Source organism: Chelonia mydas, chromosome 2 (assembly GCF_015237465.2).
Source record: "Chelonia mydas isolate rCheMyd1 chromosome 2, rCheMyd1.pri.v2, whole genome shotgun sequence".
NCBI lineage: Eukaryota > Metazoa > Chordata > Testudines > Cheloniidae > Chelonia > Chelonia mydas.
The window spans coordinates 225,426,899-225,453,145 of NC_057850.1; the positions used below are offsets into that span (position 1 = coordinate 225,426,899).

The 26,247-nt window shown below is 39.7% G+C and overlaps 1 protein-coding gene across 14 annotated transcripts in view; it reads left to right on the plus strand.

The window, feature by feature from the left end:
- The window catches only part of MLLT10 (MLLT10 histone lysine methyltransferase DOT1L cofactor), a 227,485-nt gene that overhangs the window by 43,774 nt on the left and 157,464 nt on the right, over positions 1-26,247 (plus strand). For all 14 annotated transcript variants that reach the window (XM_043541310.1, XM_043541311.1, XM_027820953.3 and 11 more), the window contains 2 exons: positions 5,638-5,692; positions 24,270-24,379. In XM_043541310.1, coding sequence (XP_043397245.1) covers positions 5,638-5,692; positions 24,270-24,379 — 165 coding nt within the window. The remainder of the gene's footprint in view (positions 1-5,637; positions 5,693-24,269; positions 24,380-26,247) is intronic.

The following is a 26,247-nucleotide window of genomic DNA, read 5'->3' on the forward strand; positions in this document are numbered from 1 at the left end:
TAAATTCATGGAGGATAGGTCCATTAATGGCTATTAGCCAGGATGGACAGGGATGGTGTCCCTAGCTTCTGTTTGCCAGAAGCTGGGAATGGTCGATGGGATGGATCACTTGTTGGTTACCTGTTCTGTTCATTCCGTCTGGGGCACCTAGCATTGGCCACTGTTGGAAGACAGGATACTGTGCTAGATGGACCTTTGATCTATGTTCTTATGTTTATCCTCTGATAGTCACACACCACCCCAACTGTAGCACTGGGAAGCTTCCAGTCAATTCTTTATTGACTGCCGTAGAGTTTAAGGTCAGAAAGGACCACCAGATTATCTAGTCTGACATCCTTTATATCACAGGCCACTAAAGCACCCAGTCACCTCTACACAAAGACTGATAACCAGAATTAAACTAAAGTGTTCTAGCTCTCAGGAGACTAAACCATTATGTGCTGTAGGCAGAAAACAGGAGGGGATGAGGCATCAATTCCCTGAATTGGCAGGGAATTAATTAAGTAAAATATACCCAGATCCCAGATGATCCTAGCAAGTGACCCACACCCCATGCTGTAGAGGTAGGCAAAAACCTCTCAAGTTCCATGCCAGTCTGACCTGTGGAAAAATTCCTTCCTGACTCCATGTATAATGAACAGTTAGACCATGAGCATGTGAGCAAGAACCAACCAGTAAGCAGTGGAAAGAATTCTCAGTACGATTTCAGAACATCGGCCAACCCCATCCAGTCTCCCATCTCCAGCTGTGGCCATCTCCCTTCAGTGAACGGAGACACCTGCCCCCTCCCTCCCCAAATACAATGTGTGTGTGGGAAATTCCCTTCCTGACCCTTGCAGCTGAGCTGCTGACCCCTGAAGCATGCGAGGAACATAAGACATGAACTGAGGGGACCACCAGGGCTGCCAAGCCCTGTCCCCACCATTGCAAGCAACTCTGTCATACAGTCCCACTCATAAATTTATCAAGTGATATTTTAAAACTAACTAAGTTGTTTGCCCCCACAACTATTGGGAGGCTGTTCCAGAGTCTCACTCCTCTGATGGTTAAAAACCTTCTGATTCGCAGCCTGAAATTTGTTCATGGCCAGTTATATCCATTTGTTTTTGTGCTAACAATGGCTTTCATCTTAAATAACTTTTCGTCCTCCCTGCTGTTTACCCCCCTGACATATTTATAGAAAGCAATCATATCCTCTCAGCCTTCATTTTGCTAGGCGAAACAAGCCAATGCTCTGCCACTGAAAGAGCATCCCTCAGGAGCCATCTCTTTTACCTGTTTTGTTTTGGGGACCCTTTTTTGATATTTCCCCTGTGTTCCTGTCACCCTACTCCTCTTTATTTTGATGTTCCTGGTGCCTTTTGGGCACCTCTGTCCCATCTCTGGTTTCCAGATTTCTGTGAGGAACATTAGTGGCTTTTCGAATGCTTGTTCCTGTCAGTATTCCGCATGTGGATACTTATTCTCACTATGCACCTGATACCGGAAAATTTTGCCTGTAGTGTCAAGTGGTTTACACGTACGACCTGCATCTTCTCATGTTCAGCACCCAGGGTATAAGGGGAAGTGCACACTGATTGCCTCTCCAGTTCCTTGTTACTGCCGCGTGGCCCAAGTCGGAATCTTTATTTCTGGAGCTATCCTCGCATCATCTTAATCTCAGTAAATTGTATATAGTTTGTTACTGTTTTTATAGTATATTATGTAGTTAGTGTAGCTTAATTTTCCCTACATTGGGAGACCCTCTTTGTCATTCCTTTTGGGAGTAGGACTTTTGCCAGAATTTTGGGATTTAAAAACTGTCTCCTGTCCTTGCTCCTCCTTGGTCAGCAATAACCCCTATTGCTGCCCTTACTGCCTAGGAGAGGTGCATACCTCTGGCAAGTGCAGTGTCTGTTGTTTCTTCTCACCCTGGACCTGAGAGGAATAAGGCTTCCAGTTAAGGAAGCACCTCATGGAGAAAGCCATGAGATCCGAGTCAGATCCAGGCCTGGGAGACTTCCCTGTACATTGTCCTCAGTCCTCAAGCAGCACGAGTCTGAGCACGAGCGCAGAAGCAGAGATCAGCTCGGATAAATCTAATGACTTATTTTCTCAGGCTTCTTATGAGAGTAAGGTGCACTCTCACAGACACAAACAGATCCACCTCTAAATCTGCTTCCAGGAGAAGGAATTCCTCCCTGACTCCTTCCAAGTTGAGTGAGAGTTAATGTGCAGGTCCCAAGGATACAGGTCTGCCTAAGCCTCCCTCATGGCAGCTAGATTCCTAAAGGGTCTGACTAGGGTCTTCCCACTACTAACTAAGCCAAAGTACTTATACTGCAGCACTTACTGGGGCACCTTTCAAACTGATGACCACGTGCTCAGTGTTCTACCTGTCTATGAAGGTTGCCTTTCTCATCACCATTATGTTGGCCAGAAGGGTAGGTGAACTGGAGGGCCCACATGGCTGACTTGCTTCACGCTTCATTTCAAAAGAGAAGGTATCCCTTCTCCTCTACCCGAAATTCATCCCAAAGGTAGTTTCTGTGTTCCACATAAACCAATCGATTCACTTACTGATATTCTTCCCAAAGCCTCATGCCTCCAGCAAGGAAAGAAGACTTCATCCTCTTGATTTCAAATGAGCATTGGCGTTCTACCTGCAAAGAACGAAACCATTTAGAAAATCACCTATACTATTAGTAGTTGTTGCAGAGCGAGCATGGGGATTAGCAGTATCTGCTCATATTCTCAAAGTGGATTTCTGCCTATATCCTTTGCTATCAGTTGGCACTTTTCCCTCCCCCAGGTGGGGTGAGGGCCCATCTCACTCGGGCACAGGTGAACTCAGTAGCATCTCTTTGAGAAGTGCCTTATACTGGCCATTTGTAAGGCAGCAATCTAGAGTTCCATCCACAAGTTCACAAAGCATTACGCTTTGGTCCAATCCTCTTCTGCTGATGCAGCCTTTGGAATTGCAGTGTTAGACATGTATGCTGCCTGCATCCTCACACTCCCTCTCTCCCATTTGAGTACTGCTTGCCAGTCACCCATATACGGAGAACACATAGGGACCAGCACTTGAAGAAATGGAGGTTACTTACCTGTAACTGGGAGTTCATTGAGACGTATGGTCCCTATCTGTATTCCGCTTCCCGTTTTCCTTCCCTTCTGCTTTGGATCATGACTGGAGTTGTAGAGAAGGAACTGGAGAGATGGTTAGTCTGCAACTCCCTTTATACCCTCAGTGCTGCATGTGAGGAGAGCCAGAGTGCAGGCATGGACCAACGGACGCTAGTTGCAAGATTTTCCAGTCTCAGGTGCATGGTGCCATACTCATATATGGAAAACAGTTATAGACCACATCTCCTGAAGGAACCACCAGTTACAAGTAAGTAACCTACATTTTGGTGGTGCAGGTCTGTTTCAGGCACTGAGGGTTTTATGTCCTTTCAGGGTGACAAAATATGCGTCCTTAACCCCAGAGGTATGCCTATTATGAAAAGGCATGTGTTGCATTTTCTTCCATGTGTCCTGTGAAAGGAGCGTTTGGGGCAGATACTGTCTCAAGTACGCAGGTGTGCTAGGGAATGCTTTCAGGTGTTCCTTGAGGCAGCTTTACTCTAGAGATTCCGTTGATCTCAGCTTCAGTTCAGACCAGAGTGTTTTGAAAGAGGAAAGCCTGAGTTGGCCTCACCTCTAGAGGGATTTGGGTATGCACTGATGCAAGTAGTGCAGACATCAGTTTTCTGCCCTATGTCCACTGGTGTAGCTTCACCACCTCCACTGAAGCATTCCATGTCATTCCTGCCAATGGTTTGCCATGTACAGATACTGATGCTTGAAGTCAGGGCTAGCAGTATTCGGCAATACCAGGGGGCACAGAGGGAAAGCAAACTGCTCTCTGACTTGCCCGTGCTGAAGCTTTTAATAACTTTATGCACATTAGTGCTTGAAGCCTTTTGTATCCCTTCTCTATATGTATTTAGGATTGGGAAATTGCTCTGAGAGGCTTCAGTGGTAATGTACATTTGGAAATCTAGGCAGGTCAAGCCTGTTAATCTCTGAAGCTGTAGTAATTACTTTCGGTGCTAATTTGGGCTTGTGTCAAGATTTTTCAGAGCTGTTTGCAGTCAGAGTGCTTATTGTGCCAAGATTGCCCACATGCTGTGGAATTAGCTCCTTTAGTGTGTTGAAGATTGGTTTTGACCCCAGTGTACTCCCACTTTGAGGGGCCCTAATGCAGCTAGTGTTTGATGCCTGGAGAGCAGGTGTCTGTCAAACATACCACGCATAAGTGTATTTTTGTGGTCTACATGACCTATACAAATTCTGCAGAATTTGTTTTAATTAAAAAAAAAAAATAAAGCATTTCTGATTGCATATAAACCCTTCAAAAATGTGAACTGAGTGTAACTGATGTAGTGTTGTCTGCCTGAGTCTGCAGGCAGCCTTAAAAAATGACTGACAGGTGTTGAAACCATCTCTTTACTAACCAATTCTAAAGCCACATGATGATCCATTCATGTAAGCATTAATTATTTAACTGCTGATCATTTTAGCAAGAGCCATGAGGGAAGGGTGAGAGTAAAGCCTGTGGGATTTGAAAAGTGCGATAGGGAAGGAAATGCTGAGAGAAGAAAGGAGAAGATATGGACGGGAGAGGATGGGGATGGAGGAAAAACAAAGGGCAAAAATATCAGTGGTTCTAAAGGCCACCCCCTGGCGTGGTGCTGGATGACAACTGTACTGAACAAATAATAAGTAATGTAAAAGTTTTAGTTACTACCTAAAGGCCAAATTCTACTTCTGATATTTGTGCAAGCCTCCTATTGTTTCCAGTGGGAGTTTTGCTATAGATTGCGGGGGAAAAATAATTAAGAATGGAATTTGTCACTCCTCATTAAATGAGCTTGACACCCTGCTGCAGAGGAACTGTCAGTGTTGTAGGCTCCTCCATCACCTTACTATGATCAGCCATCTGAGTGGGAGTAAGCTGATGGTCAGGAAGAATATTGTTGTCTCTGGGACACAGGTGAACTGGCCATGCTCTACTGATGCCAAGTACATCACCATTCAAAGCCTGCAGTCTTGGAACAGGATGCAAGACATCATCAGTCATATCAGGAGGTAGAAGCAAGAGGTAGCAGGTGACTGCTAGGACCATGCTATGAATTTTGAGTCTTATGTCTGCAGCTGTATTCGTTGTATCCATGACTTCAGTGGACCCCGATATTCTGGTGGAAGCAAATATATCTCACACAGTCTTGGATTACAACCTGGTTCCTTTGGGATTAGCCCCTCCCTCCCAAATCCTTGGAGGTTGGTCTGTCTTTCTAGGGAGTGAAATGAGAATTCTGAAAGCTCTCTGGAGAGAAGTAGAATTACAAGTAACTTTTTCCTATTTAAGTGAGTACAGTGTCATGGTTTGAAATATATCAGAAATTAGCAGCTTCATTCTGTAAGAGCTCTGTAATATGAATACGTCCTTAGCATTGTTTAGATTAATGGAAATGTGTATCCACTTGCTTCTCAAACTGTCATCTGTCAATTATACAATACAATTACAATGATACTTTTGTATAATCTATATGGTTTCTTTTATAATGTTCTATGATCATTTCAATTCTTTGTTTTGTTTTTGCTTTTCCCTAGAGATGTGAATTATGCCCTCATAAGGATGGTGCTTTAAAGAGAACAGATAATGGGGGTGAGTTGCATTTTTATTTCTTTTAATTTTTTGCTTAATAAAAGGAAAACTGTACTGTAAACTGAAATAATATAAAGATCATATTACCTGCTCGCAAAAAGAGCAACTGTTTTAACACAATAGCTGACTGAGACTGCATTAGAAACTAATATTTATTTTACATTAAAGTATAATGGGCTGTAGTTGTCCACTTTAGGTTGAACGTCAATCAGAAAACATAATCAGTTCACTGTATATTTTATTAGCTCTATTTAAAAAATCAAATTTCTGACTGAAGGAAGAAACTGTATTGTAATACAGAAGATTCTAATCATGAGATCCTTTAGGATAAAGGGTAAATTACATATTCATTTTAGAAGATGAACAGTCATTGGAAGCTACTGTTGTGAGTGCATCAACCCATTTTCAGGCATGGAAAGTCAGGGACTTCCAAAGTTGTAGCTCAGGCTAAATACACTGATGCATGTTTCAGATAATAGTTTTCATGCATATTTACAAATAGGTTCTGCAACACAGAAATTAGAGATTGAAAAGACGCAGTGGTGATTTACCACCTTCACATCTGCTCGTTATGTTGTTCCGTGCATTATCAATTCTGAGCTCTTACTGAGTAGTATCATTAAAGGAAATCTTAAGTGAGTATTTATGTCTTTATTAAATCTTTACTACTAAATGGGGATATAAAAGAATGTTTCAAGCATTTTTAGAAATGCCTGTCTTTTTTCGATACATTAATCAAGGGCCAAATCCTGCCCCCACATATGTGGCTGTAAGAGGTTCAGATTTAGTAGGACTGCTCAAATTCTGGTGTGGAAAGGGGATGGATGAGCAAGATTTTGGGAACCCATTCAGAGGCTCAGCAACTGTTGCGTGCTGAGGATCTGTATTCTGGGGTGGGTCCTGTATCCCAGTTTGTGTACGTATCTTGTTTTTAATAGGATTTACTGAGGCATTCATAAACATAGTATATGAGCACTTCAGATACACTAAGGAATTCAGCCTTAAACAGCCCTCAGAGGTAGGGAAGTAGTAGTATCCTCATTTTAAAAGGGATGACCCCTTAGGGAACTATAGATCCCTGACGAAACAATGGAATAGTATCTACAAAGAATTATAGGCTAAAAATCTGCTGGTCAGCATGGTTTAATGAAAGGTAAGTCTTGACAAACAAACTTGTGGTCTTTTTTGACAAGATTATGGGTCTGATTGATAAACTATGTTGATATAGTTTATTTGGATGTCCCCAAGGCATTTGACCAAGTACCAAATGACATTTTGACTAAAAAACTTGCATTATGTGGAACTACATGGTACACTTTAGCTGGATTAAAAACTAGCTCACTTACAGAATTCAAAATATAGTTGCTAATAGTGAGACATCAGTTAATGGGGCTGTTTCTAGCAGGGTCCATCAGGAATCAGTTTGTAGCTCAACACTATTCCATATTTTTATCAATGACCTAGATAGTATAAAATCGTTGCCGGTAAAATTTGTAGGTAAGGATTGGTGGGATAGTAAATAATGAGGACAGGTGATCTCAATCACTTGACTAAATGGTCACAGTCTAACAAAATGCATTTTAATATCGTCAAATGCTAAGTAATACACCTGGGAACAAAGAATGCAGGCTGTACCTACAACAAGGGAGACTGTTTTGGCAAGCAGAGACTGAGGGAAGGACTTAGGCCTACATCAACATGAGCTCTCAATGCAATGCTGTTGAAAAAGTGGCTAATGCAATCCTCAGATGTATAAGAAGGGGAATATTAAGTTGTCATAAATATAAAGGGAAGGGTAAACACCTTTAAAATCCCTCCTGGCCAGAGGAAAAACCCTTTCACCTGTAAAGGGTTAAGAAGCTAGGATAACCTCACTGGCACATGACCAATGAGGAGACAAGATACTTTCAAAGCTGGAGAGGGGGAGAAACATAGGTTGTCTCTGTCTGTGTGATGCTTTTGCCGGGAACAGAAAAGGAATGGAATCTTAGAACTTAGTAAGTAATCTAGCTAGATATGCGTTAGATTCTGTTTTGTTTAAATGGCTGATAAAATAAGCTGTGTTGAATGGAATGTATATTCCTGGTTTTGTGTCTTAAGGTTTTGCCTAGAGGGATTCTTTGTTTTGAATCTGATTACTCTGTAAGGTATTTACCATCCTGATTTTACAGAGGTGATTCTTTTACTTTTTTTCTTCGATTAAAATTCTTCTTTTAAGAACCTGATTGCTTTTTCATTGTTCTTAAGATCCAAGGGTTTGGGTCTGTGTTCACCTATGCAAATCGGTGAGGATTTTTATCAAGCCTTCCCCAGGAAAGGGGGTGTAGGGTTTGGGGAGGATTTTGGGGGGAAAGATGTTTCCAAGCGGGCTCTTTCCCGGTTATATATTTGTTAGACTCTTGGTGGTGGCAGCAATGAAGTCCAAGGGCAAAAGGTAAAATAGTTTGTACCTTGGGGAAGTTTTAACCTAAGCTGGTAAAAATAAGCTTAGGAGGTTTTCATGCAGGTCCCCACATCTGTACCCTAGAGTTCAGAGTGGGGAAGGAACCTGGACATAAGTAGAAGTAGGGAAGTTACCTTGTCTCTAAACACCGCATCGGTAAGATTACTGCTAGAATACTGTGCCCAGTTTTGGTGTCCATGTTTCAAGAAGGGTGTGGAAATAGTGGTGAGAGTTCAAAGGACGGCTGCAGAAGTGACCTGGAGTCTAGAAAACAAGCTTTTGAGAGTTTTAGGAGCTCAACCTATTCTGTTCATGGAAGAGAAGGTTGAGGTGATTTAATCGCTGTGCATAGGTACTTACATATGGAAAAAAGATATCTGACAGTGGGAAGCTTTTCAACTTGGCTGACAAAGACATAGCAAGATCCAGTGTCTGGAAGTTGAAGTTGGACAAATTCAGCCTTGAAATAAGATGCAATTTCCTAGCAGTGAGTGTGATTTAAAAATTAGAATAGCTTACATGGGAGATTGTGGAGTCACCATTGTTTGGAGTCTTTAAAGTGAGATTTCATATTTTTCTAATCCACGTGCTTTAATCTAGTTTCTGAGGTAAATTCTATGGCCTGTGTCTGTGGGAGGTTTGGGTTAGATGATTGTGGTGGTCCCTTCTGGACTTCGAATGTGAATCTCTGAATCCCTTTGTTTATTACCTTCTTTCATGGGCCACAGGGAGAACATCAAGTTCTGCATTGCCCTTACTATGATGATAACGTTAACAGCTCTGTGTTATGACAATGGCTATAATCAGGTCTCTGGCCTCAATCAATTCATCACCAGGGGTCAGGAAGGAATTTTTTCCCAAATCCACAGTTGGCTTGATGTATTCTGTTCGCCCCGTCATCAGAATTTGGCTACAGCTGGCGACAGAACAAAGGGCAGGGTAGACCAGTGTTACGAGGTGATACAGTGAATTCTCTTTCTCAGAAGCTTGGCTGGTGTGTCTTGTTCACATGCTCAGGGCCAAATGGATTGCTAGGTTTAGAGGTGGGAAAGAATTTTCTCTCAGGTCAGATTGACAGGGACCTTGGAGGTTTTCAGCACCTCTGTAGCATGGTGTCTAGATTGCTTGCTAGGGTCATTTGGGCATATGTCACCTAATCAATTCCATGACATTGCAGGTTCTTCGGGCATTGGTGGCACCTAATTTCTCCTGTTCGCTACTTGTGGCACACAATTTACTCTTCTGAGGACTGAAATGCTTTAGTCTAACCCAAGTTATTTGGCTCAGTGTAGGGGTAACTGGGTAAAATTTAGCGGTCTGTGGTATCCCCAAGGTCAGGGTAGATAATCTAATGGTCCCTTCTGGTTTTTAAATTTTATGAAACTATTAAATTTTAAATATGGGGAATCAAGGCACAACTTCTGAGTCCTCGTCCAATGCTTGAATTATAGGATTATTATTTTTCTTTGGGATGTTGGGGGAATGGCCGTATTGATGGATTTGTTATCCATTCTCTCTTTCAAGTTACACTGCTTGTGGTAGTGAACTCCACTGCAGTGTTCTACACAGTGCAGCCTTGCCACTTGCTTCTCAGGAAAGCCCTTCTTATGAAGGGGAAAAATAGCACTGAAAATATTCTTTCCCATTAGAAAGCATGGAAAATAAATATATTTCAGAGCTCTTGTTAAGGTCTGGTAAATGTCTATTGTTGAATCAAGAATCAACGAAGTGTTAAGTAAATAAAAAAAAATACAGGACTCTACTGTCCCTTACGTGAACTTTGAAACATGATTTCCAATGAGTTTTGATGGGGAAAACTAATACTTTTAGATCTACTGTAATGCAAACTGTCAGTGTCCCTGTCTTATTAATTATACCTCTTGCCGTATTTTAACATGTGTATTTTTAGTGATTTACTCGTAATTATATGTAGTAATTTGCATATCTGAAGCTAAAATAGTTATAAGGTTGTAAATATGATTAAATACTTGAACATTTTAGTTGTTTTTTAAAGTTCCACAAACAATCTTGACTTTGATTGTGCTTTAATGACCAGCCCTCTACCTCTCTGGCAATCTCAACACGGACCACAAACCCTTTTAATCTACTGCAGATACACTAGATATACAAAGGGTCAGAGCTGTCAGAGTACCTGAATATTGAGTTGCATGATTTTGGCTCTAGCTTATACTGGAAATACCATCAACTACCATAATGTGGTTACACATCTGTAACCACTGCCCTCATCTCAAAACGATCAGTGTCCAAAATAAGACCTTTTCTTTCAGCAATGTGGCAGCGTGATATACCTTGTCTCACCTCTGATTTCTCTTCTAGACACTTCAGAAGCAATACTGTCTCATTATATTGGAATAGCTATGAATCAGAGTCTAGTACAGTAAATCCTTATTTAACGTCGTCCCGGTTAACGTTGTTTCGTTGTTACGTTGCTGATCAATTAGAGAACATGCTCTTTTAAAGTTGCGTAATGTTCCTTTATAACATTGTTTGGCAACCGCCTGCTTTGTCCACTGCTTGCAGGAAGAGCAGCCTGTTGGAGCTAGCTGGTGGGGGCTTGGAACCCAGGTGGACTGGCAGCCCCTCATTAGCTCCCCTAAGTTCCCTGTGTGGTAGCTGCCCAGCAGGCTATCAATTGCTGGGCAGTTCAGCTGTCCCTCCCCCCACTGCCGTGTGCTGCTCCTGCCCTCTGCCTTGGAGCTTCTCCCAGGAGCCTCCTGTTTGCTGTGCAGGGGAGGGGGGAGAAGAGGGGTGCTAATGTCAGGGTGTTCCCCACCCCCAGCTCCTGTCCCCTGTTCCTGTATCCCATCTCCAGAGAGCAGGGGGACATGACAGGGCTCAGGATGGAGGGAGCTTGCTTGCAGCAGCTGCTGTCTCAACTTGCTGATCTATTTAAAAAGGCAGTGTACTTAAAGGGGCAATGCCCATCTCTTTCTCTCACACACACAGTGTCTGTGCCTCGCTTGCGCGCGCGCTCTCTCTCTCTCTCTCACTGACTCACTCACACACGGTGTGTGTCTCTGTCTCTCTCTGCCATGCTGTGTCTACTCCCTCCATTGGTGCTGCCTTGCAGAGTATGAGGCTACATTAACGATAATGTATTAATCTTTGAGGGCTCAGCTGAGTGCTAGTTCATCATTTAGCAGTAAAGCATTCCCTGGGAAATATCCCACCCTCTGACTCCACTGTCTCACCAAGCTTCACAATCATCATTGCTGTGTACAGTATTAAATTGTTTGTTTAAATTTATATACATACACAAATATACACACATTTTTCCCTGGAACCTAACCCTTCTTATTTACACGAATTCTTATGGGGAAATTGATTCGCATAACAGCGTTTCGCTTTAAAGTAGCATTTTTAAGGAACATAACTACAACTTTAAGTGAGGAGTTACTGTACATTATCTGTTTTCCAAAATATATGCTGATAGGAATATTCTTTGTTTGTGATCCTCTGATGTAACTGTACCAGAGTAGATGGACCATAAGCAAGGAGATGGAGTTGGGGCTGAGGTAGATATGTAACCTTCACCGTCACCTTTAGCACTTAGCACAGTGGGACCCTGATTCTAACAGGGTCCTCTCAGCATGACTGTTACTATTTTGTTTTTAGTTGAATTGATATCTGGGTACAACTAGAGCTGATTAGAATGAAGTTTGTGTGGAAATGTCTTGATTTGCTAAGGTTACAGGTGTGGTAAAAAGAATATGCATAGTCAGGGCTGGGGCAGGGAGTTTGGGGTGCAGGTGGGGGTATGGAGTGCTGGCTCCGGGAGGGAGTTGGGGTGTGGACTCCTGCTGGGCTGCACTTACCATTGTCTACACCAGGGCTATTCTCAGTAGAGCTGAATCAACGGTGGTGACTGGGAAATTTTAGAGGAATAAGCTTGTTGTAAACAAGAACTTAGAGCCCATGGGCTGTGATGTGGTTTCAGAACATGGTTATAACATGGTTTGGCCTCATCTACACTGAGACATCATTGTTATAACATGATTTCTGGAGAAGTTTTGGTAGTGTAGATTGTCCTTAAAGAAATATTAATATTGAATGCTAATTGTGACCTGCCTATACAGGAAAGTTGTGTTTGCACTGAGAATTTTTTTGAGGAGTTTCTGCATCAGCACAGCTCCACCAGTGGTAGAAATTCTGGTTTAGACAGGAAGCAGGCATTTCTCCCATTCCATACATTATGGATTCTATGGCTGCTGCCATGGGTGGGGCTTCTTCAGTGCAGGAAAAAGTTCTGAAGTGGCTTTCAAGAACTGATGTGGAAAGTGGCTTTAGGTAACACAATTGTGTTGGCAAATGTGGATGTGGCAAAACTTTTTATTAATACAATTATTGAAAACTCTTGGCTCAAACTGTTTTAATGAACCGTTTAAAAAAATGCTTGTACCAGCTACTTGAAAGGGCCAATTCTTGAAATCTTACGTCAAACAAACTTTTTTGATTTTTAGTAAGTTTTTTGTTTTATCTTTTTGTCTGAGTCGGGGCAGAGTAAAAACTACATAATTTGGCCCACCTTTATCCATATTGGTTCTTAAAAACATCTAGGCAATTTCCATGTATTGTAGGGACCATAGTTAACCATCATCCACCCTGTTTCTACAGCTGTATTAGAAACATGGAGGTAACCTGCTTTTGAAGAGTAGTTGGACATAACAGTCTTGACCACCTTCATGCATTCAGAAACCATAGGAACAAAGTGTAAGGTTTTAAAGTTATGAATATGTGAAGGGTGGAACATTCTTTCTATTTATTTGACTACCTAATAATGTGTTTGATACTGTCCTATAAATATTGGATTAAAATTGTTTATGGTCTTTTAAACAAAAAGTAATTATTCCTATTGTGTGGTTTGCAGGACATTGCGAGTTAATATTGTTTTGCTCTAAAACGTTTCCCAAAATCAAAAAAAAAAAGCAATTTAATAAACACTACTAAATGGCCTTTGATTTCTTAGTGATATTTAATATTAAAAATAGAAAATTAGGCTTGAGTAGTAAATAAGACTCCATATATTAGATGGAATAATCACTGTGAGTAGTGCCAGAATTCCTTGCTTTTCATGTTCATCAAGGCATATTCATGTGAAAAGTAAAATACATGAGTGAGATTTAAATGGGTTATAAAATCATCAGAACCCCTGATAGATTTATTTTTTTTTCTGTTTCAAATATTTGAAGACTATTACATGACTTAATAAACTTTCTAGTAATATCTTTGTCTTCCTGTATATGTGTTTTTATTATGTTTGTGTAAGATTATATTTCTTAGAGAAACATATTGAAAACAAAAAGAAAAGGAGTACTTGTGGCACCTTGGAGACAAACAAATTTATTTGAGCATAAGCTTTCGTGAGCTACAGCTCACTTCATCAGATGCATGTAGTGGAAAATACAGTGGGGGAGATTTTATATACACAGAGAACATGAAACAATGGGTGTTACCATACACAGTGGAACAAGAGTGATCAGGTGAGCTATTACCAGCAGGAGAGCCAAGGGGGATGGGGTGGGGAGGAGGAAATCTTTTGTAGTGATAATCAAGGTGGGCCATTTCCAGCAGTTGACAGGAATGTGTGAGGAACAGTGGGGGGGGGGGGGGGGGTGGAATAAACATGGGGAAATAGTTTTACTTTGTGTAATGACACATCCACTCCCAGTCTTTATTCAAGTCTACTCTGAAACCTGTCATATTGAAAACAAGTATCAGAAGGGTAGCTGTGTTAGGCTGTATCCACAAAACCAAGGAGGAGTCTGCGGGCACCTTTAAGACTAACAGATTTATTTGGGCATAAACTTTTTTGGGTAGAAAACCCATTTCTTCAGATTTACCCACGAAATCTTATGCCCAAATAAATCTGTTAGTCTTAAAGGTGCCACTGGACTTGTTGTTTTTTTACATTGAAAACAAGAAGCAAATACTCTTTTTCAGGATAGCTATCATCAGTGAGCTGGGAGGTGTCATTTGGGGTTTTTGGCATTGGAGTTGGTCAGTTTGAATACAGTGAAATGTTGTTAATTGGATTGACTGAAATGCTGTAATTTTTTTAATCCATTCAAGGGGAAGGACCACACAAGTATTAGAAGTAAAAATGACTAAAGTTTAGGTCAACCTCTAACTTTCATATTTATATTGTCTTATGGTATCAGGTACTTATCCAAATGTTAGCTTTTTTTTTTTTTTTAAAGAAAGTGTGTTATTTACTACTTTTTAAAACTGTTTAGAAATGTTTTGATATTGTTGGAATGAGTGTTTTACAGTAATTTTCTGTATCACTGTTTTTGTATGTGAACTTAAAAGATTGATACTGAGGCTTGTTGTTCTACTGAATTAAAGTAGAAGTTGTTTGAAATCTGATCCAGCTGAATGATGATGAGGAATGCTGTTACACAGCATTCCTCATGTCAGCTTTTCACCAAGACATCTCACATGCAGCTGCTTGGTAGAAAGCCAGCTAATATTGCAATGTTTTTATGTCATCGTGTTTTAAAGAGTTAGAGCAGGGATCTCCTAAATCTGTAAGGAATGTCACATGCCAGCTCTCTTGAGTCAGCAGCTTTCCCTGTCTGAGTTTCTTTACTGCTATGTTGCATTTTCAGTGAGCATTAATATATGAGAAGGCAGGTAATAGAATGCAATCTGTGCATGACTGCTGACATGTTGAGCAAGAAGGGCCTACATCTCACTGTTATTGTATACTCAGGAATATGTTAATCCTCTTAATCAATAGATATAAAGGTTTCACAGATGGAAATTAAAAACAAGCAAACCACTAACCACTTAATTTAAGAGATCTTTCTTGTTATTGGGGAAAATAGCTTTGGGGGAAGTTTCAGATATAAACATATTTGAAATCTCTTCTTCCTGTTAATTTAATAATTTTGATAGGTTTTAGGACCCTCATCCCCCAACTGATAGCAGTGTCAGATAAAACTGTTTTTTACCCTACTCCATGGACAAACTACATTAAACCTAAAGCTGTTTTTACCATAGTTGAACTACTTCAATCCAAGCTGTGCCAATTCCCAAAAGCAAATTGTTCAAAAGTTCAAATTGAAGGAGGGTTGGCTTATCTTTTCATCCTCAAGGAGGATAAATTGAATTTCATGCAGTTTACTTTGTGACCTCTTCAAAATTCTTTCACTGTAGCTGTGTGTGGATGTTCAGGATTCTGTGATGGATTTTGTAACAGTGATATCGTGCATAATCCTAAAGTACAAAATGTATATCCTTACCTCTGTCTATTGTGCAGCATCCTGTTTGCTGTTTGGCTACTGTTTGCCATCTCTGAACTATATGGGGCCTCATAAACATTGAATAGGATGGATGACAATGGGAGTCTGAGAAACCCTGAATGAGAGAGTCATCTGGGCAGATGAGCTATTGTCCAATATTACATTCTGGCATCTTTTGGAAAGAAATGGAGGCACTTGAATTACTCTGTCTACTCCTGATAGGGTCAGCTGGTATGTCAACAACACCTTATTTTCAACAGCACTGAAGGTGGCAGAAAGATCTAAAGAATCATCATATGCCCTCTATCTTCATCCACCCCAGAAGGAGATCAGCCAACACAATGGATGCAGTCTCCTTGTTATACTTAAGCTTAACATTAAGCAAATTGACTGGGGTCAAGGAAAGCTGAATACTCCAGGAATTATCAAAATGTCATCTGTACAGCCTTAATTATTTTCCTTGGAAAGGAAAGGAGGGTTTGAGATGTTGACAGTAAATTAAATAATGTTTCTTGACCGAAGATTGTTTAAAAAATGGTTAAAAGAAGTGGGCAGACAATTACAATAATGTGCCTCAGTACCCCGCGGTTGGCTTTCACCATTCTAATTCACAAGTGACAGTTTGCAAATCTCTTAGTACTCCCAGAAGTTCAGTAAGCAAAGTTGACAAAAACTCCAGCACAGAAGACTCTTTTTCGACCTAACTTTATCATTGTGACATACAGCTCAATCCAAATTCCAAGTGAATTTATCTGCAAAATAATGCGAAAATTCCTTAGTAAGAAATGCTAGACTTTGTTACTAGATGCAAACAATCCACATTTAACAAGTTTCTGAGAACAGTTCTGTTCATTCAGATTTTGTGTTTCTTCTTTGAGTGATGTTCCCTATATGGATTCCAAACATTGGTGCACATGTGCATCATATGCTGGAACCTGAACGATTTATAGCTGTGTCAGTTGACCCACACATACATCTTGTCATCACCCTTGTGTCGGCAGCCAAGGCTATAAGATGCCATGTGCACAGGGACCGACTTTCTAATGTGCTAGGAGGGGAGGCGGCGGCTTGACGCCTGGCTCTGCCCGAGGCCCCACCCCCACTCCACCCCTTCCTCCAAGGCTCCACCCACCTCTTCCCACCCCTGCTCCAACCCTGCCCCGCCTCTTCCCACCCCATTCCGCCCTCTTCCCCCAGCGTGCCGCACCCTCGCTCTTCCCCACCCTCCCAAAGTCTTCTGCATGCTGCGAAACAGCTGATCATGGTGGGTGGGAGGCTCTGGGAGGGAGGGGGAGACGCGGGCCTGCAGGCAGGTGGCAAACACTAGGGGGATGCGGGGGAGCTAATGGGGGGCTGCCCCACCATTTTTTCCCAGTGGGTGCTTCAGCATCTTTGGCCATGTGGGTCAACACCAGAAGAAAACTTTGTCTCCTCCATCACATAAGATTTCAGAAACTATTTCTTGCAATTTTTGGATTGAGACTTCTGCCACTGCTCTCCCCAGCCAAGCCCAGACCCTCTGGAGCTGCCGCGGCCAGGGAGAGGCACCTCTCCCTGCTGAAGTCCCGGGCAGCCTGCATCTCAGAGCCCGCACCCCCAGCCCTGAGCACCCTCCCACAGTCCAAGCCTCTCAGCCCCATTCACGGCACACATCGCCTCCATATTGGTACACATAACAAAATTCATTCTGCACATGGGTGTAAAAAATTAGAGAGAACACTGGATAGGAAGCACTTTGTCAATAGCTGTACATTACAGAATATTATGAAGTCCTTGCCTAGTGTTCTGATAGGTCACTATCTCCTATTCTTCCCAGAGCTCTCTGAAATTAAAATTCCAAGGATATACCATTAAAACAAATCTTTCCTTCTGATGTGAAAGGTGTGCCTCAGCCTCAAAATAGGAAGAAGAATTCAATTTTTCATTCTTTGCCCTTCCCCTGTCTCTAGTCTCAGCCCAAAGGTGAGATGCAGAGTGCTTTTAACTGATTTTCATTCTGGTTGCTAAGTTCATCTTTACAACTTTTGCTAAATAGTATAATAATACGTTCTGTTAGTAATAGTTATAATGAAAGTAAAATACGTTGATTAAAAAAATCCAGCGCAAGAAATTCAGTTGTTACTGATTAGGTTATTCTATTATCTAATTTAAAAAAGTAAACAAGGAAAAAAATTGTAATCAAGCAGGAAGCTTCTGTCTTGACAATTTGATGCAAAGTAGGAATGCAAGAGTATGTACTACCATATTTGTAGAAACACTGAAAATCAGTTTAAAAGTTTTTTTAAAGTATATTTAAACTAGGGCTGTCAAGCGATGAAAAATATTAATCGTGATTAATTGCACTGTCAAACAATAATAGACTATCATGTATTTAAATATTTTTTGATGTTTTCTACATTTTCAAATATATTGATTTCAGTTATAACACAGAATACAAAGTGTACATGCTCACTTTATATTTTTGATTACAAATATTTGCACTGTAAAAATACAAAAGAAATCGTATTTTTCAATTCACCTAATACAAGTACTGTAGTGCAGTCTTTTTATCATGAAAGTTGAACTTACAAATGTAGAATTATGTACAAAAAATAATTGCATTGAAAAATAAAAACCACATAAAACTTTAGAGCCTACAAGTCCACTCAGTCCTACTTCAGCAAATTGCTCAGACAAACAAGTTTGGTTACAATTTGCTGCCTGTTTCTTGTTTACAGTGTCACCTGAAAGTGAGAACAGATGTTCGTATGGCATTGTTGTAGCCGGCATCACAAGATATTTACGTGCCAGATACGCTAAAGATTCATATGTCCCTTCATGTTTAAATCACCATTCTAGAGGATATGCATCCATGCTGATGACAGGTTCCACTCGATAACTATCCAAAGCAGAGTGGACCGACACATGTTCATTTTCATCATCTGAGTCAGATGCCATCAGCAGAAGGTTGATTTTCTTTTTTTGGTGGTTTGGGTTCTGTAGTTTCTGCATCAGAGTGTTGCTCTTCTAAGACATCTGAAAGCATGCTCCACACCTCATCCCTCTCAGATTTTGGAAGGCACTTCAGATTCTTAAACCTTGGGTTGAGTGCTGTATCTATCCTTAGAAATCTCACATTGGTACCTTCTTTGAATTTTGTCAAATTTGCTGTAAAAGTGTTCTTAAAACGAACATGTGCTGGGTCACATCTGAGACTGCTATAACATAAAATATATGGCAGAAAGGGAGTAACACAGAACAGGAGACATACAAGGAGTTCAGTCACAAATTTAATTAACAGATTTTTTTTTAATGAGCATTATCAGCATGGAAGCATGTCCTCTGGAATGGTGGCTGAAGCATGAAGGGGCATATGAATGTTTAGCATATCTGGCACGTAAGTACCTTGCAACATTGGCTACAGAAGTGCCATGCGAATGCCTATTCTCGCTTTCAGGTGACATTGTAAATAAGAAGCAGCCAACAGTATTTCCCGTAAATGTAAACAAACTAGTTTGTCTTAGTGATTGGCTGAACAAGAAGTAGGACTAAGTGGACTTGGAGGCTCTAAAGTTTTACATTGTTTTATTTTAGAGTGCAGTTATGTAACAAAAAAAATCTACATTTGTAAGTTACACGTCCACGATAAAGAGATTGCACTACAGTACTTGTATGAGGTGAATTGAAATACATTTTTATCATTTTTACAGTGCAAATATTTGTAATAAAAATAACGTAAAGTGAGCACTGTACACTTTGTAATAGAAATGAATATATTTGAAAATGTAGAAAAACATCCACAAATATTTAATACATTTCAAATTGGTATTCTATTGTTTAACAGTGTGATCGCGATTAATTTTTTTAATCTCAGTTAATTGTTTTGAGTTAATCGCATGAGTTAACTATGATTAATCGACAGCCCTAATTTAAACACATTTCATTTTGCTATTGTTAAACCCGAATGTTTATCATGTACATATCACTTCATTTTTAGAGGACTGAGCAAACTTTAACTTTTCAAATCAGCTACTAAAATAACCAATTAGTTTCAAAAGTTTTATCTCATTTTCAGTGCTTTTGAACAAAAACATGGTTTTTAGCTCTGCCTAAGATCATCCTGCTGAGAAATATGAAGATGCCCACCCCCATTTAGAGAGCCAACAGCTCGTTTAACTGGATGTAGATACTGAAGCATGTATTTCTAAAAAGTATTTAGAAATACAATGTCACAATATAGTTTTCTGTAGTACAAGGGTCAGCAACCTATGGCACGCGTGCCAAACACGGCACGCGAGTCAATTTTTAATGGCACGCTGCTGTCTGCTGGATCTGTGCAGACAGCAGCACGCCACTGAAAATCCTGCCCGGCCCGGCCCGCTCTTTTCCGCCCCCTGCCCACACTCTCTCCTTGCAGGGCAGGCAAGCTTCCCCCTCCCCCGGCCTCTTCCCCCAGCGTGCTGGGTTCCTGCCCCTCCTCCGCTCCCTCCCTGCGGCTGATCAGCTGATGGCCCTTGCTACGGAGCGGGAGCGGGAGAGGTAAAAGCGGAGCCGCAGCGCGCTCTGTTCCGGGGACCTTGGGGAAGGGGGTGGAATCAGGGCATATCCCCTCCAGCCCTCTGCCATGAGCCACTCAGGGCAGGGGGCTGGGAGCACCCCCTCGACCCCAACCCACACCCTCTGCCTTCACCCCTGAACCCTCCTCTCACACACACCCCAGCCCCGTGCCCTGACCCCTGCACCCCCCACAACCCCAGCCCTTACTCCAACACCCCCCACACATGCCCTGACCCCTGCACCCTCCTCATATACACCCAGCCCTCTGCCCTGACCCCTGAACCCCTGCCCACTCAACCCCAGCCCTGACTCCAACACCCCCCACACATACCCAGCTCCCCCACACCCTATGCCCTGACTCTTGCACCCCCACTCCCACCCTGAGCACCAAACATTTAGAAAAGATGGATCATGTAGTCATATCTGACAGTGATAATGAAATTTCTAATCCCACAATAAGTAGGCATGATGTTAAACAGGTACTAAGAAAGTTAAATGTGTATGGTCCTATGGGACCAAATAACTTGCACCCAGGAATTTTAAATGAATTAGCCAAGTTGTGAAGAAAAGATTAAAAATATTGAATTCTAGACACTAAAAATCATAAGGCAAATAAAAAGAACCCATCTTTTTTTAATCTCATTATTTTTAAACTAATGTAATGATTTTTTGGTGCCTGACTTATGCTTTCTGAAATGCTTTGGGTTAGCAATACTGGGTTTCTTGTCAGAGAAGGAAAACTTCTTTTAAAGCAACCTAAAAAATAACATTTTGTTTTAAAGCCTTCCAGACTTTTCTTTGGAAATAAGACTAGAAATCTGAGTTGGTTTTTTCAATTTTAAAAAAATTACAAAAATCAATACAAGAAGGGAAAAGTAGGAGAACATGAAAACGTGACTGGATATTTACCTCTGTAGCTTCGAAAAATCTGAAAAGTCTACTGTGGTTCTGTCTGGCTCCGGTAGTGGTTGACAAACTGGTAGTTGTGATGATGGCTGTTGATAGTGTTTCTTAAAAGGCTAGCACTGAAGACAAAGGGCAGCTATAGTCTTTCTGATCAGAACCTTATATAATAATGAAAGTATGGGCTAGTAATTGCCAAAGGTAAGTATCGTTTTAGAAACAAATTAAAAGTATATTTATTTTGGGCGATTGTCTGTTAGGAGCTCCCAAGGGCTGCTGTTCCAAAGCAGGAATAAACCTCGCCTCATGTTATGTCAACTGTCAAAGATCCCTCGAGGGCGCACTCACGGCCACAAATGTATACGGCATGAGAAGCCTTTCTAGGGCGCTCTGCAGCTGGAAGCAGTTTGTCTTACACCTCCCTTAATCCTGTATTTATATATGGGACAGGCATGACAGGAGCCAATGACTCCCTCCCCACCCCCACTACTAAGATACTAGCAGAGAAGATGGCAACATAGCAGTGTTCCCAGAGGGAGATGTAGGCAGGAACCTTTTCTCCCCCATCTACCTGTCTGGGAGGCATTGAGCACTAAGAACCCCCTTCTCCATAATATTTCATGAGGAAGCCTTAGATGCTCCAGCTTGAGTGTCTCACAGAAGATGTCTTATTCCTCCTTTGGTGGAAGGGGTCTCCCAGAGGTCTCTATTGTGCTAATTTAAAAAAAAAATTATTATATGTTAATCTTGTATATTGATATTGTATAAACCAGAATAAATAGACTTTAACTATAGGCAATTATTGGTCCTGGGCCTCACTGTTCTTTGTAGTGAAGGTTCAGTATAGAGCAGCATTCAGTGAAAAACTCAGCTTGGCTGTAATTAGAAGACCTTGAAACTGACACCGTGGATTTGCAGTGGAAATTCCTCACTCATGAAAGCGTTAAGATACTTCATTTTAGTCAGACTTTTTATAAAAAGAGAGGATATTTTTTCAGTGTCTCGGATATTTTGTAGATTAGTTACTGTAAATAGGAATTGGATAATTCCACAGTCTGTAGCCAATAAAAAATTTTATCTTGCCTCCTTATAACTGATGTAAGAAATTCGGAAGAAGGTGCTGAGCTGCTCTCTGTTGCCATCCTACAGCGTTAGTGGATTTTTCAGATTAGTGACATTTTTACTGTATTGAACGCTTTTCCAGATAGGAAAATCATTAGTATGATACTTCATGTGGAACATACTCACTTCTAATACTGTTGCTGTAAGTGTGTTTTTAATACTGTAGTGGCAGGAAGCCTATAGCCTTAGCAAAGCCCTTGTATACTTTTATTTCCTGGAGTCACATTCCCATTAGCTGCTATGTTTTCAGCCAGAAGGATGGATAGAAAGGGGCAGGCCTGTGTGGGTCCTCCAAAGTTGTTGTTTGCAATGCTTTATGAATTAGACTTCAGGGTTTGTTTTTAAAAGAAATCAAGTTAGCAATTTACAAAATGACTATCTGTAAAAAAAGGAGAGTAGTGTATGTGAAGAGTTCTACGAAAAGCCATGTGGAGAAAACAGTAAAATAGAACAAGTAATTGAAGAACAAAATATTAATATGGTATGCCAAAGCTTGCCAGTCAACGAATGTTGCTGACTTGTAACCATTACCTGATTTGAGTTTTGAATTTTCAACACAGATTAAAGTATTATACCAGCATATATTGAGAAAAACATCAGTTTAGTTTAAAAAAAGTTAAGAATCACCATCAGTCTGAGATCATTAGAGAACTGAGAAGCAGTCTTGTGCACAGTTTGTTTTTCTGATCATAAAGAGAACTGTTTAGAAAGCAAAACCTGCATTCTGTGATATGTTCCACTCATTTTAATACCAGTCTAGAGAGTTAGTAATACTGACTATTATAAATTGATGCTAACTTGTTAGAACAGCTATGCTTGGGAGTCATGATGCTGCAGTTTTGATATTATGAAGTTGGGAAACTTAAGACTGAATATTGTAAGTTTTAAAATATTTTGGAAGATTCTCTTAATTACGTTGGAGCTGTAATTTTACATCAATACAGAGGTAATTTTTTGATGTCTGGGGGAAAAAGCAACAGCTCATTCTACTCAAAATATCTAATTTTCCATTATTTGAAATGAATGTGAATATTTAGGGCACATAGTTAGCAGTGTGACTATAGGGATGATGCAATTTATTTTTAAGGAGAATTCCACATATATTGGTAGTCTTGTGACAAAATACTGCACTGTGCACCGTTCAGATAATTTCTGTTCTGTGGAAGTATAAGATACAGCCTAAATGATTAGACACACCAAGTTTCTTTTGAGTTGTAGCACCTCTGAACTGAATATTTTTACTTTTGTAATGTACAGAACTCTTTATATTAATAAGTGGTTCTTTCAGATTAACTGCCTAGTAGTTTGTGTGTAAAACAATTCATGGTAGAATATGGTGCATTCTTGAATAGCAAAGTAACTTTCAAGTTGAGCTGTCTGCGATGAAACAGCAGCAAATACGATAAACTCTGTTCTTCAGCTGGCACAAACTGTTGATTCCCTTGGGAACAAAAGAAAACCTAGAATTAGGTAGGCTCCTTTCTAGGTCAGGAATCTGTGCAAATTGCTAGGAAAGTGAGACAAACAGGTTTTTTTCCCCCTTGAAATATTGTTCAAGATCTACTAAAAGGTGGTAAGTGAAAAAATATTTATTAATGAGCCCATGCTGATGTTTTTAAGTGAGACTATCAAAATGAAGATGAAATGAAAATATGGGATTTACATATTGGAGCTAACGAGAGGAGACTGATCAAACAGTAATTCGTTCTTACTGTGGTGAAAGGATTATGGGACGAGAACCCTTTGGGGTAGAATGGTTATTAACTAACTGAACCCATGAATGTAGTAGTCAAAATAAAATTCATCTAGTGAGCTTAAGAGAAAATAAAGAAAATAACCCAATATGCAAAAAAAGATTACATGGATAAGAAAGCTCACATAAATACTAGATTTTTCATAAAATATTTCTTTGCACAAATTGTTTCAAAATTTAAGGAATTTGTGCAGTTTATTTTAAATGTTGAGCTTGTTGGTTCAAAGAATCGTAAAGAATCATCTCTTCTTCCATCAGTGAATTAGGATTTGTTTGGATAAATCATTACCTTTACCATTCCATCAGTATTATGTCTAAATTCTCTACAGTTTGAGACAGTAGACTCTGGAAAATGTATTGCAGCCAATCCTACCTTTGCATGCTATGATATGGTAAAGAATCTTTTTTTTAAAGTAACTTAAATCTGCAATGTTCTAAATAATTAAAACAGTCCATGGCAAAACATGATGTAAAAGGTTCTCTTTGCTGTAATTGAAATATCCTTTGAGTTTTTAAAAGGCATTAAAAATAAAATGCAATTATAACTTTTTGTAGGTTGGGCTCATGTGGTTTGTGCCCTGTACATTCCCGAGGTGCAGTTTGCAAATGTTTCTACAATGGAACCTATCGTGTTGCAGTCTGTTCCTCATGATCGTTATAATAAGGTATAATTATGTGTGTGTTTATGGCTTATGTCTTTGTATGTGACTTCATTATTTTAAAAAACTGTGATCATTAGTTTTAAGCGTGTTAAAATATAATTTTAAAGTCAAGCATATAACTGTACTTTGCATTTTTTTAAAACGTATAATTTAACTTGAATGTATTGCATTAAACTTTTACAATATGCTTCTTTTTCATACATAAAACAAAGCATTAGTTATTGCCAAAAAATTTCTATTATGTAATGTTTATACAAAATTCCAAGAGTTAATAAAGCATGATTATTAAAATGTTCTTCATTGCAGTACACCACAATGTCTTATTGAAATACTTATAAATTACATGGTATGAATTATCTAGTTAGGTATCTCCTTTATTCCAAAATATTCTATTGTTAAAAAAAATTACAGTATTTTTAAATTACCGTTTTCAAAATAGATCCCTGGGGTAATAAGAATTTGGTTAAATTTTAGCTTCAATCTTTTTATTAATTATTGCTATTAACACTTACTTAGATGTTGATATGACTATTCATAAACAAGATTATTTTTTGTATGTTAAGAACATAAAGGTTATATTAATCTATTACTACTAGAACCGGCAAACTATTGTTGACCTAAGTAATGCCATTAATTTCAGTGGAATCACTTGTATGTGTAAGGACTACTCAAGTAAGTAAGGGTTTATAGGATTGAGCTGTTTTTCTTTTCTAGTCTTACAACACTTAATTTTTTACTCAATGTGTTCATTTGTGAATTTCTCTCATTTTCTACATGTATTGTCTACTAACTTCCTACCTCTTTGTAGTTCTTATAGTTTTCCTTTATGTGCAACTGATGAGTCTTTTTTTATTATCCATATATTTGCACGCATCCCTTTTCTATTTTTTATAGGGCTGTCAAATGATTTAAAAAATTAATTGCGAGATTTAAAAAAAATCTCAATTCATTGCAGTTTTAATCTCACTATTAAACACTAATAGAATGGAAGCATGTCCTCTGGAATGGTGGCCGAAGCATGAAGGGGCATACGAATGTTTAACTTATCTGGCACGTAAATACCTTGCAACGCCAGCTACAACAGTGCCATGTAAACGCCTGTTCTCACTTTCAGCTGGCGTAAATAAAAGCGAGCAGCATTATCTCCCGTAAATATAAACAAACTTGTTTGTCTTAGCGATTGGCTAAAAAAGGAGGAGGACTGAGTGGACTGGTTGCCTCTAAAGTTTTACATTGTTTTGTTTTTGAGTGCAGCTACGTGACAACAAAAAAATCTACATTTGTAAGTTGCACTTTTATCATAGAGATTGAACTGCAGCAGTAGTTCTCAAACTTTCTAGACTACTGTACCCCTTTCAGGAGTCTGTTTGTCTTGCGTACCCTAAGTTTCACCTCACTTAAAAACTACTTGCTTACAAAATCAGACATAAAAATACAAAAGTGTCACAGCAGACTATTACTGAAATATTGCTTATGTTCTCATTTTGTCTGTGTGAAATTGTAGTTTGTACTGACTTTGCTGGTGGTTTTTATGTAGCCTGTTGTAAAACTAGCCTGATATCTAGATGAGTTGATGTACCTCCTGGAAGACCTCTGCGTACCCCCAGGGGTACACATCCCACTGGTTGAGAACTACAAAACATGTATGAGGTGAATTGAAAAATTCTATTTCTTTTGTTTATCTTTATTACAGCACAAATATTTGTAATAAAATAATAATATAAAGTGAGCACTGTACACTTTGTATTCTGTTGCAATTGAAAATCAGTATATTTGAAAATGTAGAAAACATTCAAAATATTTAAATAAATGGTATTGTATTAACAGTTTTCAGAGTAGCAGCCGTGTTAGTCTGTATTCTCAAAAAGAAA